Genomic DNA, 16805 nt, shown 5'->3' with positions numbered 1-16805 from the left:
AAAAAAAAAAAAAAAAAAAAAAAAAAAAAAAAAAAAATCCTAGAAGCTACAATGAACCATCAGAAAGCATGTTCAAGACTAAATACATAATATAGGCAGTTACAATTTTCTATTACTTGCTTTCTTTTTATTTTTGAGACAAGGTCTCATTCTGTTACCCAGGCTGGAATGCAGTGGTGCGATCTCAGCTCATTGCAGCCTCAACCTTTCAGGCTCAAGCTATCCCTCCCGCCACAACCTCCAACCAGCCATCCCAGGCACCACAACACCTGGCTAATTTTTGTATTTTTTGTAGAGATGGTTTCGTCATGTAGTCTCAAACTTGGCTCAAGCAGTCCTCCTGCCTTGGCCTTTTTAAGTTCTAGGATTACAGTCATGAGCCACCACACTGGACAGTTGTTTTCTAATCAGGGATTTGAAAATAGATGTGTCCCAAAATCATAAAAGATATGTCCTAACTGCATATATTTTCTACAAGTCTATTATGTTTTAAGAGGTAAATTAATGTCTAAATGCATCCTTCTGCCTGAATCAAGCAAAGAATCAAGGACCTTGTGTAGCTTTGCAGACTATTCCTCGGAATAGAATGGTCAATATGCCATTTTAAAATGTGAAAACAAAATAGCATAATGACATAAAACTAACTGTATCTAAGATTTTACTATATATACACACACATATATTTCACACATATACTTTTTTTTTTTGGAGATGGAGTCTCGCTCTGTCCTCCAGGCTGGAGTGCAGTGACGCAATCTCAGCTCACTGCAAGCTCCGCCTCCTAGATTCATGCCATTCTCCTGTCTCAGCCTCGCAAGTAGCTGGAACTACAGGCGCCCACCAGCACGCCCGGCTAATTTTTTTGCATTTTTAGTAGAGATGGGGTTTCACTGTGTTAGCCAGGATGGTCTTGATCTCCTGACCTCGTCGCACATATACATTTTATATTTGTATATATGCACCTAAATTATGCATTAGAACCTACCTACCATTTATATCTCTGACTCAATAAACTCACTGTCTAAAGTTAGTTTATTCTCCACTTAACAGGAAATGGGCCACAGGAATACAACTCCAAAAGTGAGTTTACTGAGTCAGAGATATGTAGGTTCTAATGCATAATCAAGGTGGCCACATCTTCTGAATCCAGAATGATGATATACTCAATATCTGTGTCTTCACAGCCAATCACTATCAAACATAGATTGAGTCCCTATGCACCCAGCATGGTGCCGTGTGTTAAACATAGAGATACATGACACACAGCTTCTGCCATGAGGTTGCTCCCTGCCTTTTTGTCACCTTCCAGTCTATTTTTACATAACAGACAGAGAATCATCATAAAATACCAATCTAGCCTTACAACTCCACTGCTTCAAATGTTCACGTTCCCTTGCATTTATAATAAAATTCAAACATCTTCAAGGCTCCCAAGGCCCTGCCCAACTCAGCCCCTCCTCTCACCCATTCCTGTCATTCACAATGCTTTATCTATAATGGCCTTTTCAGTCGGCTTTAAATATCCAGTTCTATCTAGCCCCAGGATCCTCAGCCTAGAGCCCTCCTTACCCCAACTTCTTCACTGACTCCTATTTCTGGGAGTTAAAGATCACTTTAAGTTCCCTTTCCTTGAAGTCCCTACCTCAACCCTACAGGAGATAGAGAGCTGATGAGTGGAGATAAGCAACCACTTAAGGGTTAGTTCATTTTAGAAAAATCACCCAGGCAACAATAGTGTGCATTGACTAGAGAGATAGTACAAGGAGAGGTGATGGCTCTAGTAGCAAAGTTCAGTAGGAAACAACTGGAGGAGTCCAGGAGAGAGACATAGTGAATGTATACAAAAGCACTGGTCTCCTTGAGCTCTGTATAAATTCCATCAGGCTACCAGCTCTCTCAACCAGTATTATTTATTACAAACTTCCTACATCAGAGAGGTCCAATAAACATCAGTTAATTAGAAATGAATGAAAGAAGAACAGTAAACATCAAGAAAACATCAATAGTAACCACTGTTGTTTAGTTATGGAGTACTAGGCACTGTAGATGAAAAAGAGAAGGAAGACAGCAGTGGCTAGGAGAATAGGGTCTGCCAGAGTTTGTCTGGGTGACTTTAAGTAAGTTACTTTACTTCCCCGTGCTTTGAGTTTTTCAAAAGGGGACAGTAATAACACCTACAAAAGAGGACTTCGGTGAGATTTAAATGTAAAGCACTACCCGTAACACATTAAGTAATCAATAAAGATTAGCTGCTTAAAAAGTTGTCACTGCTGTCATCATAGCATGAAAAATCATTATTATCATTAGTACTACTACTACCACCACTAGGTACTTCCTAGACATTACTTCATCTTCACAAAATAACTTATGAGGAATATACTATTATCTCCATTCCATAGTACAAAAAATTAACTGCAAAACAGTTGACGCAATTTGTTTGGTTTTAGGGGGAAAAACATTTTGTTTATTTCTTTCTTTTTTTTTTTTTTTTGAGACAGAGTCTCACTGTGTCGCCCAGGCTGGAGTGCAGTGGCGCGATCTCGGCTCACTGCAAGCTCCGCCTCCCGGGTTCACACCATTCTCCCACCTCAGCCTCCAAGTAGCTGGGACTACAGGCGCCTGCCACCACGCCCGGCTAGTTTTTTGTATTTTTAGTACAGACGGGGTTTCACCATGTTAGCCAGGATGGTCTTGATCTCCTGACCTCGTGATCCGCCCGTCTCGGCCTCCCAAAGTGCTGGGATTACAGGCTTGAGCCACCGCGCCCGGCCTTTGTTTATTTATTTCTAATAATTTCAAATTTGTTTTAGATTTAGGGGTACATGTGCAAGTTTGTTACCTGGGTATCATGTGATGCTGAGGTTTGGGGTATGAATGATCTCATCATTCAGGCAGTGAACAAAGAACTCGACAGTTAGTTTTTCAACCCCTGCCGCTCTCCCTCATTCTCCCCTCTAGCAGTCCCCAGTTTCTACTGTTGCCATGTTTATGTCCATGAGTACCCAATGTTTAGCTCCCGCTTAGGAGAACATGCAGTAGTATTTGGTTTCCTGTTCTTGTGTTAATTCACTTAGGATAATGGCCTCCAGCTGCATTCATGTTGCTGCAAAGGATATGATTTAATTATTTCCACAGCTGCGAATTATTCCCTGGTATATATGTACCACATTTTCTTTGTCCAACCCACTGTTGTTGGGCACCTAGGTTGATTCTATGTCTTTGCTACTGAGCTCATACAATTTGTAAGTATCAATACCAGTATTTGAGCCTAGTTGTATGAGTCTAACATGCATATAATAACCACATTATGACACTGTCTCTCAAAAGAAGGACAGTCTCCAGTGTGATATATACTATATGATTTACTGAACATTTTTTATGTTCCAAGAACTCTTCTGGACTCTAGGGATACAGCTGTGAACAAAACAAGTAAGTCTCTGCTTTTATATAGCTTATATTCTAGTGGATGAAGATGAACAGGAAAACTAAGAAGGGGGAAAAATTACCTAATAATAAGGACACTACAGAGAATTAAAATTAAGAGTGATGTGTCTGGGGGCTACTTAAGATTGGGTGGGCAGAAAAAGCCTTTCTAAGGAGGCTACATTTAAGACGATAACCTAAAACTCAATCAGAAGGAACAAGCTACCTAAACAGCAGTACAGAGAGCTTTCCAGGCAGAGAAAATAGCTATTACAGAGAGCCTAAAGAGCAAATGAGATTGCATCATATGGACCCAAAGATAGCAGTGGAGAAGAGGAACATTATGTGAGGAGGTCAGAGGGGCAGGCAAAAGCCATGTCACCCGGGACTTTGTCATTCAAGGGAAGGGAATGTAGAATTTATTATTTAGTTAGTTAGTTAGTTAGTTATTTTATTTTATTTTATTTTTTGGGACAGAGTTTCGTCTTGTTGCCCAGGCTGGAGTGCAATGGCGCAATCTCAGCTCACTGCAACCTCCGCCACCTGGGTTCAAGCGATTCTCCTGCCTCAGCTTCCTGAGTAGCTGAGATTACAGGCACACGCTACCATACCCGGCTAATTTTTTGTATTATTAGTAGAGACAGGGTTTCACCATGTTGGGCCAGGCTGATCTCAAACTTGTGACCTCAGGTAACCCACCCGCCTTGGCCAGTGCTGGGATTATAGGTGTGAGCCTGGGAATGTAGATTTTATGCTAAGATAATGACAGATACAATGGGAGGGCTTTAAGCAGGAAAGTAACATGAGCTGACTTACATTTTTTAAAGACCCATCTCACTGCTGGGCAGAGAACAGACTGTAGTGAGGTAGGAATGAGGAGACAGGAAATCAGGCTATTTCTGTAGTGTAGACCAGAGATAAAAGTGGACTAGGGAGGTAGGAGTACAGCTGGAGAAAAACAGATTTGGTATGTGTTTTAGAGGTAGAGTAGAAAGGTTTTACAGATTAACTGAATAAAAAGGTTGAAGGAAAGAGAGGAATAACCTCTGTATTTTTAGCTTGAGTAACTGGAAGAATAATGGTTTAGTTTAATGAAATAAAGTATACTTAAGGAGGAACATGATTGGGATAAGAATAAGAGTAGAAAATAAGAGTTCTGTTTTATTCCGGTTACATTTGAAATGCCCATCATATACCCATTTGGAAATGTGCATAGGTACCTGGATCAGAATCAGGAATTCTAGGGAGTTCCTCTTACTCTTTCTCTGATTTCATAAGACACTGAAGATAAAACAGCATGAGGAAAATAGCTTTTAGAATGCACAATGTGAGTATTGGTGATAATCTAAAGCAGTGAGACAAGCTGCTGCGCTCTTCGTGAAACCACTTCACTTATGAAATGTGAAGCATCATTTTTGCTGGGCATAATGACACAGAAAGAGAGTAAGTCTGAGGGTCAATGAGATTCATGCCAAGGGGGTTAAGTCATATGATATGGCCTCTATTTCCTAAATCTTATAAGATTACAGGGCAGGTACTAGTAAGAGGTCAGAGTTCCAAGTAGGATACAATCAAGGAGTGCTTCTGAGAATTCCATCCTACATGAAGGGAGCCCAGTGCATACCTGAGACAAAAATATCTTTTAAGTATATATAAAATAACAACTGCTCTACCTGCTATCTAATAGGAGTTTCCATGGAAACTGTCAGAAACAATTTCTTTAGAGTTATAGTGATTACTGACAAAAATAAGATGGACATAGAGTAAAATAAGAGCTAAATTTACAAAATGGAATGGACCATATTAAATAACCCAGCTCTATTAATATTAAATTCTGAGTAATCTGATTCAAGCTAGTTGTATTTAAGCATGACAGATTTTCTTAAAATGGCTATTTTGAGCATACATATCAAAATGAGAGAGAGAGATAAGAAACCATATTTGTTGTATATAAGTCATTAGTCTTTAATACACATCAGCAATATTGTAAAAGACACATATTTTTAGGAAAGATAACTAAAATTTATTGAGCAGTTACTAAATATCAGGTGTTTTGCATATAACATCTTGTTTGATCTTCACAATAATCTCTCCAGGTAGGTTTTATTAACATCATTTTTACAAAGCGAGAAGCTGAATCTCAAAAAGATATAGCTTCCTCAGGTATATCTGATCATATAGGTAGTAAACAATAGAGCCTGAATCAGACCCAGGTGTAGGTGAACACCAAATGTACACCCTTTCATTAGGCTTTTAAAGGAGGCCACAACCCACAAGAGTCCAGGAGACTCAGGCCTATGTTCTCCTCCAATCACAAGAATCATCTTTTTGATTAGTTGACGGTTAGATTAGTTAACTGAAAACAAGGCTGCTATATAAATTCCTTAAAAAAACAATGTCAAGCATATACAATTCAAAGTTTTGTTTTGCCCAGAATATATAATAAAATTTTAACAGGTACTGATTTGCCCATCAAATTAAATTAACAAAAGAAAGTTAATCAAAGAACATAAAGAGAAACAAGTAAATGAAAAGACTCGAGTACTATGTTGAAGCTCACTTATCAGCTGCATGATAAACTTAGGGAGCCAAGGTAGATAAGGTCATGAGGCATTATAAAAATGAATAATCTCTTAAATTATCTTTGTCATTTAAGGATAAAAGCAAAAATGCCAAGCCGTTTCTTACCACATCACAATATGCTATAATCATTATTCCAAGTAATTGAACTGTATTGGCAAGGTGATTGCTACAGCTGACCAACTTTGCTAACTTAATATAACCGTAGTGGCCACATGAGAAATGGAGGCAATCTAAGGTATTGAATGTTACATTCCTTCTCTAATAATTATTTAACTTATTTTGGCTGTTGAATTTCTTTATAAATTCATGCTCTTGTACATTTTACTTCAAAAGGTCTTTAAAGAAAAACCTGAATATCTAGATCCCTCTTTCAGTTTAAGCAGTCAAAACAAATTTCTTTCAACCGCAGCAAATACTAGTACATTAGCAGTCAGAGCACAGCTCAAGTATGCACACACAGAAATACAGGACTCACGCTAAATTCCATAAAGAGGAGAAACAAAGAAAAAAACCAAAAGCAGAAACATACCCAAAAGGAATATGAAGTGTTAAAATACATAAAACAATGCAGGTACATTGAAAATGAATTTTTCAAAATCAAGATACTACTGGCTTTCACGTTTGGCAATACCGAATAGTTTCTGGCCAAAGTACCAATGAAAAGCTCAGCTGTGAAGCAAGGACATGCTTTAAAATAATTGTCAAATGAAATCGCACAATAAAACATACGCCTAAAAGATAATGTCTAAAGAACTACAATAGGGGAAAGCAAATCATTTCCAATATAAATGGAGTATTTCTAAATAAGAAATTATAAATGCAAACCACTCAGAGTACTTAAATGCAAACACGACAGACCACATTCAAAACACAATGCAAAGATAAGCCTAAACACCAGCAGGAATGGTACTTATTATTTTAACAGATGCAAATTTTAAGTGTGTCTTTATAGTTTTAGTAAGTTTTGGTTAGATGAACTCCCAAAAAAGTGTCAACACTGAAAGTAATTTATAAAGAATCATTCTTTAAAACGGATTATAACACTAAAGTTTGATATTTTTCTAGTCTGTTTCTTGGTGCATTCTATTTCAATTTGATGATACAGTACTGGAAAAGCTTCTTGTATATGCCTTCAAACACTCTATGTAATGTTAAAGCACAGTTCTTGGGTTTAGAAATTTTCAGGAACTGTTGATGCATAAAAGCTGTCTTTAAACATTCTATTTCCCCATTACTACTGAATGACTCTGCTAGTGCTTAAAACCACTTTCATTCTTAGTAGAAAAGCCAAGATGGAAAACAGAGCTCGGTCCTTATAAGGAAAGAAAGCAGAGTCTAGAGATATATGTCCTCCTGTTCTTTTAGTTCAAAGAATCAGAAATCAATTGGCATTGTTACATATAATATTTTCTCATTTAGCAGATGACACCTAGAGATAGAAATCATTTTAGTTCCTTAAAGAGCTTTTGTTTTATCCTGTTTGATTCTTCCTTAAGCTATTTCTTATTTATTTTCTTCAAGATTTTCCTCCTCTATCTTGCCAGAACAGGACTTGAAATATAAATGAAAATGAATGAGGAGGGAGAAACACTTCTGAAAGGCTATGGTGAAGCCAAGGAGTTTTCACTGTGTTTGGGGGTGCTCATCTCACATTTTGCCTGTTCGTGAGTCCTGAGGCTTGAAATATTCTGCTTAAGAGGCATTATAGAAAAAGTAGCCTCTTACCAGCAGCCTTCTCCGGGTTTTCTAGCACATAATAGGTTTCAAATGGCCCAAGTTAAGCCATTTAAACTTAAGCCATAACTACAGAAAAGGGCTCTAAATGTTTCGGTTTTCATTTCAGCTATGTGGCCACCTAACAAAATGTGTGTCTTCTTCCATAAAGTGAGACTGAATATATCCAAAGACCTAGTTCCTAATGGGAATGCATAGGTAATCATGTCTGAGTCCGTGAATCACCCAGACTGTTTTCAAAATCCTGTGCACATATCTGAGGGGTGCATCAACACAATGGTCAAAGAGCCATTGTGCCAACATCTGTTCCAGCCCTTACACCAGGATGCCACAGGATAAAGGCCAAAGCACATGTCCTTAAAATATTCCCTGGGGTAAGTCACTTCCTGTCTATGAAAACGTATATATTAATAACCTGCTTCACAGTAAGCTGATGAAGAATAGATAAGTGGGATGTTGACCAAAGATTCCTAATTTGTAAAAGTTACTTCCTTTGTGGCAAGAAGACAAAAATCATTTAAGAAATACACTACGTGCACAATTTGACACTGAGGAACTGCCTCTGCTCAAACAGCTTGCAAGTATCAGGGCAGGCACTCCACTTTCTGTCCTTTTCAAACCCCACATGAGAAGAACACAATAGGCCACATTCAAAACACAATGCAAAGTTAAACCTAACACCAGCCTGGTACTCAGGCCTGGGCCCACCAAACAAGAAATAAAGACATAATGATATCTTATAGTGAAATCAACTGTCAGAAACAAAGGTATTTAAAATTACCAAGTGACCCTTTTGGGGTCTACAACACTTACCAGACCTTAAGAAAGTAGAAGACGAAGAGACGACTGCATCAGGCGAGCAGGCCATTTCAAATTGTTGGCTCTAATCATAAGCGTCGCAGGCTAAGCTATAGCAATTTTAAAACTGTTTAGTAAAGGTTAGAAGCAATCAGTGTTAAATTAATTGAAAGCAGTGTGAGCAGTTATTAACATGATGCAGTGCGCAATGAAGGCAGTAACTGAGGATCGTTATAATTTTATTTTCTCTTTTATGACTTGAATATGTGATTTTCTTTGCTTTGATAAATTACACTTGCTCATATGGGTGAGGCAGGAACTATATAATATCCACTTATTAAACATTACATAAAAGTAGTATCCTCAATTGTGCAGTGAAGTAATTATGCTACTATGTAACAATGCTCAGAACTCTGTGGGGAGGACTCTATGTTCCAGGCAGGTTAGTCGGTTTCCAACAAAGCTCCATTTATATATTCTTCTAAAAGTAACAAATAGAATCAAGTTGATTGTTTTTAATGACACAGGAAGTTTTTAACTCGAGTTATTAAGTTTATCATCTGTACTTCATATACTTATAAGAATCTGAAACCTCAAATTTAACTACTAATTTGGAGGAATGAATTCAAGTGGTATCTCCTTTTACTACTAGGATGTAAACATACAGGAACATTCAACATTGATACTATGCACTTTGCACATAAAAGTGGATTTAAATAACTGCAATCAACAACAGTTAACACTAAAATTTTTTTTCTCAGCTAAGAAAAGAGAAGTAAGGTTTTCAAAGCTTACTGTTAACGACATGCATTTCAGAGGAAACAAAGACTAACGAAGAAAATAAACTCTATGTGCTTATGAAAGGAAAAGAGAAATCTTGCAAAAATATATGTTGGAGGCAGTACTCAGCTCCCTGTAAGAAAACTCCGGTTACTCTCTTTGTTCAGACATAACCAATCCAATAACACTTTTCATATCCAGATAGCCACATTGTTAGTAGCCAACTCAGTATTTCTATATGACTCAAAAGCAATTTACGAAAAAGTGTGAAACAAATACATCTGACTATTCCAAGTCACTTTATTGATTTTCAGTAGTACTAAGGACTACTTTTTGAAAAAATTACCTCATACTTCATAGTTGGTAATTTTACTATAACCCTAAGTAAATAAAGCTGAACTTTTTGTAAGGTATAAAAAACAGAATGTTGGGTGTATGATTTCTGAAATTAGATTTTCAGAAATTATACTTTCTCCAAATTAAAAAAAAAAAAAAATGTGCACAACAGACAACTAAGAACTTCATAAATGGGAAAAGCCCAAAACATAAGGGGGACATATTAGCTGAGAAAATAATTTCTTTTTTTTCTTTTTTTTTTTTTGAAACGGAGTCTCCCTCTGTCACCCAGGCTGGAGTGCAGTGGTGTGACCTCCACTCACTGCAGCCTCTGCCTCCCGGGTTCAAGCAATTCTCCTGCCTCAGACTCCCCAGTAGCTCAGGTTACAGGTGCCCGCCACCAGGCCCAGCTAAGCTTTGTATTTTTAGTAGAGATGGGGTTTTACCAAGTTGGCCAGGCTGGTCTCGAACTCCTGACCTCAGGTGATCCGCCCACCTCGGCCTCCCAAAGTGCTGGGACTACAGGCGTGAGCCACCGCACCCGGCCGAAAATAATTTCTTAATATCAATGCAAGTGCAAAGTTAATTTTCCTAGCTAAGGCCTTTCACACCACCGCCCCCCCCAATGATGACACAGTTCATCAGTTCTTTAAAAGGGAAGCTCCTTAGTTGAAAACCTGTATTCCGCCTTCCACCTTTCCTGTTTAAGTACGTGCTTTTTGCTCAAGATTATATCCAGCCAGCCAGGAATACGGGAAGTTTTAATCTCGGCTTTTAGAGGAGTCATCAGCCACAAGTGCTGATAATGCCACAAGTCATGACTTGCAGTTTGAACAAGTCAGTTCAGGACACTTGGAACTGTTAAAACTGCCTGCAAGGCACCTTCTGACCTCTACGCTTTCTGGCTTGGTAACCACACAACCTGGAACCACTTAAGGAGCCCTTTTCCTTCTGAGCCCTAACTATGAACTTCAAGACCTGAGGCCCAGTCTCCTTCCATTTCTGCTAGACAGATGACAGGTCTACTGCTTAGAACCTGTGGGGAATGTAAAAGGGATATAAGACATAAGGCAAGGAGCAGATGCCGGCTTTCTGCAGCCAGATCGTAGTTACATCTGACTTGATCTGATTAAGCTATCTGACTTGTGGGGAGAACATTCACAGCGAGGACACATTCCCTTTCCCAGAAATGTGCCGCCGCCTGATTTTTAAGTTAGAAGACTCTAAGGGAAGTCCGGACCGCTGCCCACTTTCCGAGTGGGGATCACAAGTTGAATAGAGTCGGGGGCACACACAGAATGGAGTAGGCACCGCCACCTAATTTTTAGAGGTGGAGGAAGATATCAGAAGCAAGGCCAGGGCCGCCAACTGTTTCTAAGGGAGAACTAGGGGCACAGGTTCATTCCCAGGGCCCCCACCTGCCTCCCACCAAGGTGCTTGAGGAGAAGCACCACCCCAGGTACTCGGGTGGAGGAGGGGGCGGCGCCCCAGCCAGCCAAACCTGAGCGCTTGGTCCGAGCTCTTCGCTCCAAGACCTTCCAGCTCACTTCGGCCGTGAGTCCCGCCGCCCCCGCCATCGCGCTCCCGCCGCCGCCGCCTTGGCCACCGCCCCCGGAGCCGCCTGTCAGCAATGCCCGCTCGGCCACGCCCCCCCGCACGACACCGTCGGGAGGCGCGCCTGCCGGAAGTGAGCGTGAGGGCGGCTTTCACCCTAGCTCCACTCTTTTTAGCGTCGGAAGGGCAGCCCTAGTGGGAGAGAGAAAAAGGATCCGGCAGCGTCTCTTACGCGTCCCGGGGCTGCGAGCCACTCTCTCGGCCGGTAACGCGGTACTTTACGGCTGCCGTCAAGCGCGGCGCTGGGCCGGCGGGCGGGGGCCGAGGGGCTGCCATGGCGGCGGCGGGCCGGCTTCCGAGCTCCTGGGCGCTCCTGTCGCCGCTCCTCACGGGGCTTGCACTACTGGGAGTCGGGCCGGTCCCAGCGCGGGCGCTGCACAACGTCACGGCCGAGCTCTTTGGGGCCGAGGCCTGGGGCACCCTTGCGGCTTTCGGGGACCTCAACTCCGACAAGCAGACGGACCTCTTCGTGCTGCGGGAAAGTCAGTGCTTGCCGGGCCCTCCCTCTGTTTGCTGTCCGTGTGCCCCTCCCGGTGTTCCCCAAACCCATTGCCCAATGGCCAGTCCTTTAGCATTTACTGGCCTTTCTCTCCCAGCCCTGTGGCCTTCCTTTTAGCATTATTGACAGTTTGTCCTTTTGCACCACCCTTTCCAACCCCAAGTTCTGACCCAGCCACCCTACAGTTTGACCTACCCCCACAAGCCCTGACAGCACCCCAGTTTTTTTCCTAAGAAGTCTGCGGCCTTCGCCCAGTCACCCTTCCCTCTCCTCCCCATGAAATCACCTGCCTTCCAAAGTGCTTCCTGATTCTTAGGAATCTTTGTAGCTTACCTCAACGTTCGTTCCTAAGGCCCTCTCATTCCATTCTATTTTGCTTCAGTCTTCCTTCCCCGTTGATGAACAGGAAAAGGTGCAGCTTGACAATCTCTTCTCATAGGGGGCTTCTCCTTGCCTCCCCACCTACCTAATTCGCCCCCCCCCCCTTGTCAAGGCCACAGCTTTCTTTGAAGCAAATGTACCCTTCCAAGGGCGTAAACACTGAACAGCTCACACAAGCATTTTGCAGGGACCACTGATAAAACCAATGCCTCCTCGGGAAAGCAGCCTCAAACGACAGAAATTTCTCTCTTGAGCTGCCTGTTCTTTCGTGTACACTTTCCTCACGTTGGTCATCACTTTAGTGTTCCAAATCTCTACTTTCTTTGCTAACTTGTTCTTGGAAATTATTTGCTTTGACCATCATTAAACTAACTTTTTCATAAATCTTAATGCTGACAGTGGGCATTAGGGGGTCTTAGCGTTCTTGAGTACCTACAGAAGCAGGTGCTGCTTAAAGATCAATGCCACGAAGGAAGGGAGGAAGAGCTACTCAGAGCTTGTCTGACAGAATCATGAACCAGACTTCTTGGGGCCCTTGCCAGGATGCAGGAGCCTCTTACGGACCCTGAATATTTTTCCAATCTTTTTGACTTCTCATTTTGCAATGTACAGCCAAACTTGTTGCCACTCTGTCCAAACTGGATATAGAGAGTAGCCTTGACTTTAAAGATGGCCTGTGTTTGGTTAAACAATTCCAAAAGTCTGTCTCAATGAATGCTAATTGAGCTCCAAGAATGTGTCAGCCTCTAGAGGATGGCCCAATAGGAGGAGGGTCTTGGAGGATTCAGGGTTTTACGCTCACATGCTTAATTATGCCCTTGTCAGATATCTACAATGGGAGTCCCTGCATCCTTGGTGTGATGCATCTGTGTAATGAACCAAACAGCCTTACAAGGGGCAGCATTGCTAGATTCGGGGAAGACAAGTCTTGACGTGTAGTATAGTTATAAGGCATCTTCTTTATATGGTTCTTTTAAGTCAACCAATCTGACTCCTTGCAGAATCCACTGGCTTCAGTTTCTCTTGATCAGCTGCTTTTTCCCATGTTCATCCTTTCTATTCCTCTGCTACTTTGAACATTGAACTTGTGATATAATGTTAGGCCTCTCCATTGGACGAGTGGAACTATCCTTGAGAGGGCAGATGAACTGGAGTAGAATAAAAGTTTTCTTGTTGAAAACAGTGCCCAGAAACCTTCTTGTAACCACTGATGGGATATCTTACCAAGAAACATTTTTCTAATATCATATATTTGTTTCCTTTAGGAAATGACTTAATCGTCTTTTTGGCAGACCAGAATGCACCCTATTTTAAACCTAAAGTAACGGTATCTTTCAAGTAAGTACAAATATGATTATTTTGATAAAACATTAGTCATTAATGTAGTAATGGATATGCCGTAGCTGATTGGATTGTCTTTAAAGTCAGCCTTACCTGTAGTGTTGGGATGCAAAACCACTAGTTGTGAGATATGAGTAGGAAGTGATTTTTTCGGAAAAATAGCGAAAATACCAAAGTTTAAAAATGACTTTAAAGAAATAAATTTGAGTGGATCCAGGTTTGTTTCTATATAAACACCCTTTATTTCCTTGCAATCTCATACCCCTTCTTGAATGTGTCTCGTTCTGTGCCTCATCTTGAGGGAGCAGTCACTCACAGTAGTCTCATTGTGTTAGCCATGTGTTTTGTGGAAGAGTGGCCTATTTTGCAGTGGGGAAAAAGTCAGTGTTCTAATTTTTTTTGTTTAATTGACTGATAGATGGTGAGTTTTTAAGGTTGACTTGGAAGGAATTCAAGTTTGATTATCTGAATCTTTTAAATGTTCAAGTAATAGTTATTTTTCTTTTCTGTGGTTGGCATTGCATGAAACAGTGACCACTCCCACACCTCTACCTCCATGATAGTGACCCAACACAGTTTTGAAACTACATTCATTTGAAACTACAAACTACATTTGGAGCAAGCATTTGTGACAGTCTGAATTCAAGCAAGAAGAGATGGCTCAGTGCAGGCCAAAGGGGCAGCTTCCAGAGTCGTGGAAGTTGAGCTTGACCTTAGTATAAGTAAAAAGTTAGATGAAGATGTTCAACTTTGGGGAGAGAGCATTTATAAGAGATAAAAGTAAGAACAGCATGTTGTGAATAGGAGGTAGAAAGATCTGCCTGACAAAAGTGGAAGGTACACTTCAGGGAGTTAAGGACTAAGAACATGAGATAAGAAGCTTTCATGAGACTGGTAGCCTTCAGAAATATCAAAAAGACTTTGAACGCAGTCCCATTAGAAGAGGGGAATCATCAGGTCTTTGTGCAAAGGAGAGATGATGAAAACAATATTTTAAATTGATTTCCTTGTAAACTAGGTCCAGAATGAATTGGTTTGTAGAAGATTACAAGACTACTTAGGAAACTTTTTAAAAAGTCCCTGTGTGGACTAATTAGTTCTCAGACTCTACAGTATTTTAAGTAAACTCAAACTCATGTTAAAAAAAAAATGGCCTTGAACAAGAACTTTGAGGGGAGAGTTATAAATGGATAAACAGGAACTTATTTCCCTTGAGAAGTGTTCTGGGTAGTGAATGTCAGCGTGCTTGGAGTGGGGAAGAAACTGAACTTGATGAGTGTATTTGAGAAGTGGACTAACTGCATAGAGGTGATTTTTTTTCTGATTAGAAATTAAGGAAATTTAAAGGATGTAAATGGCATTTGTTCTGATAAGTTAAATATTCCAATTAAATTTTTAATGAATGCAATGTACTTTCAAAATTTAGAAACTCTTGTTTGTGTTTTAATTTAGAATATTTTTCAAAGGAAAAATAATCTGTTCTTCACCCTTATACTCCCCCACACCCCTATTTCTCTCTCAGGTGCAACCACTTTTAAAACCTGTAGCTGATTCTTCTAGTGTTTATTACCATATTTTAAAATAAAATTTTACACTAATTTCTTGAATTAGCATTGTTATTCATTTCTTGTTTTTTATTAACATAATTTATCTACATTGTCCCAGTGTAGTTAAATTATAATTTTTTGTTGAATCAGTAATCATTGTTTACATTTTAACCATGTAGTGTCTATGTCCTTCAAAACCAAGTAATGTACAGTATTTTTTTTTTTTTTTTTTGAGATGGAGTCTCACTCTGTTGCCCTGGGTGGAGTGCAGTGGCATCATCTCAGCTCACTGCAACCTTCGCCTCCCAGGTTCAAGTGATTCTCCCTCCTCAGTCTCCCAAGTAGCTGGGATTGCAGGCGCCCGCCACCATTCCTGGCTAATTTTTTGTATTTTTAGTAAAGACTGGATATCACCATGTTGGCCAGGCTGGTCTCAAACTCCTGACCTCAGGTGATCCACCCACCTTGGCCTCCCAGCGTGCTGGGATAGTATTTAATTTTTTGTGCAGCTTGCCCTGCTGGAATAAATGATTGCTTTTTAAAAAATAGATTGCATAGTTTTCTATGTACATATCCTTAATTTATTTGCAGATATTCTGTCATATCTGCCATATACCTATCATGCATTTTTCTTTTTCCCATTGGATCCTCTGCATTGCTGTCCAGTCTGGATTCATTCTTCAGGCCTTTTGCAGACTTACTATATGGGGAATTTCCCCATTTAAAAAAAGAAATTTCCTCGTTTACTTCACGGGGGTGTGTCCTCCCGGAAATTCCTGAGAAAGGATGCATGATAAGTCCTGTTATGTCTAAAACCTTTTTCTACCCACTTTTTTTTAAATTTTTTTTAGAGATGGTGTCTCGCTGTGTCTCCCAGGCTAGAGTGCAGTGGTGCGATCTCAGCTCACTGCAACCTCTGCCTCCCTGGTTCTAGTAATTCTCCTGCCTCAGCCTCCTGAGTAGCTGGGACTACAGGTGCACAGTGCCACGCCTGGCTAACTTTTTTGTATTTTAGTAGAGATGGGGTTTCACCGTGTTGCCCGGGCTGGTCTCAAACTCCTGAGCTCAGGCGATCTACCTGCCACGGCCTCCCAGAGTGCTGGAATTACAGGCTTAAGCCACCACACCCAGCCTCTACCCGCTCTTAACACTGTAGTTAGCTTATTGTGTTCTAGCTTCATGGGTTGCTGTTTTAAAATTCAATCCTATTATTTCTCCTAATCTTTTAAATGTAAATTGTTTTAATTTTGGAAGCTATTGGAGTCTCTTCTTTTTCCATTTTGTTCTGATTTCATGATGATGTGCTTTGGTATAGATTTGTTTTTCTTTTTTGATAAAGACAGGGTCTTTCTCTGTCACTCGGGTGACAAAGGAGTGCAGTCACATGATCATAGCTCACTGTAACCACATAATCCTGGGCTGGAGCTGTCCTCCCACCTTTGCCTCCCAAAGTGCTGCAATTACAGGAATGATTATTCTTTACTTATTATGCTAGGCATTATGTGGGCCCTTTCAAGCTAGAGACCTCTATCCTTGGGGGCATTTTGAAACTCTTGCATTATTAAATATTTCTTTGAAAAATTTTTTTGTTTGTCTCTTTTAGGAATGCCTATCAATTGATTATTAGTCTTCCTGGGTTCATCCTTTGTTCCTTTATCTTATCTGTTTCTTATTTTTATCATTTTGTTTTGTTTTGTTTTGTTTTCCTTTGCAGGAGGTTTTCTCAACTTTCTCTTCTAAATTCTAAGTCCTTTTTTTTTTTTTTTTTT

At 40.4% G+C, this 16805-nt stretch overlaps 2 protein-coding genes across 2 annotated transcripts in view; one reads left to right on the top strand and one right to left on the bottom strand.

Annotated features, from left to right (window-relative positions):
- The window catches only part of LOC108534786 (phosphorylase b kinase regulatory subunit beta-like), a 60221-nt gene extending 48973 nt beyond the window's left edge, over window positions 1-11248 (bottom strand). Inside the window, exon 1 of the mRNA XM_017880295.1 lies at window positions 11156-11248. Within this exon, the coding sequence (XP_017735784.1) occupies window positions 11156-11231 (76 nt within the window). The 5' untranslated portion in view covers window positions 11232-11248. The remainder of the gene's footprint in view (window positions 1-11155) is intronic.
- Window positions 11249-11377: 129 nt separating this feature from the next.
- ITFG1 (integrin alpha FG-GAP repeat containing 1) overlaps window positions 11378-16805 on the top strand; it is a 297020-nt gene continuing 291592 nt past the window's right edge. Inside the window, 2 exon segments of the mRNA XM_017880291.1 lie at window positions 11378-11750; window positions 13414-13486. Of these exon segments, the coding sequence (XP_017735780.1) occupies window positions 11543-11750; window positions 13414-13486 (281 nt within the window). The 5' untranslated portion in view covers window positions 11378-11542.

This window comes from Rhinopithecus bieti, unplaced genomic scaffold (genome assembly GCF_001698545.2).
Source record: "Rhinopithecus bieti isolate Rb0 unplaced genomic scaffold, ASM169854v2 scaffold_12138, whole genome shotgun sequence".
NCBI lineage: Eukaryota > Metazoa > Chordata > Mammalia > Primates > Cercopithecidae > Rhinopithecus > Rhinopithecus bieti.
Note: the sequence above shows the minus strand (reverse complement) of the source record. Positions and strands in the feature narration are given on the sequence as shown.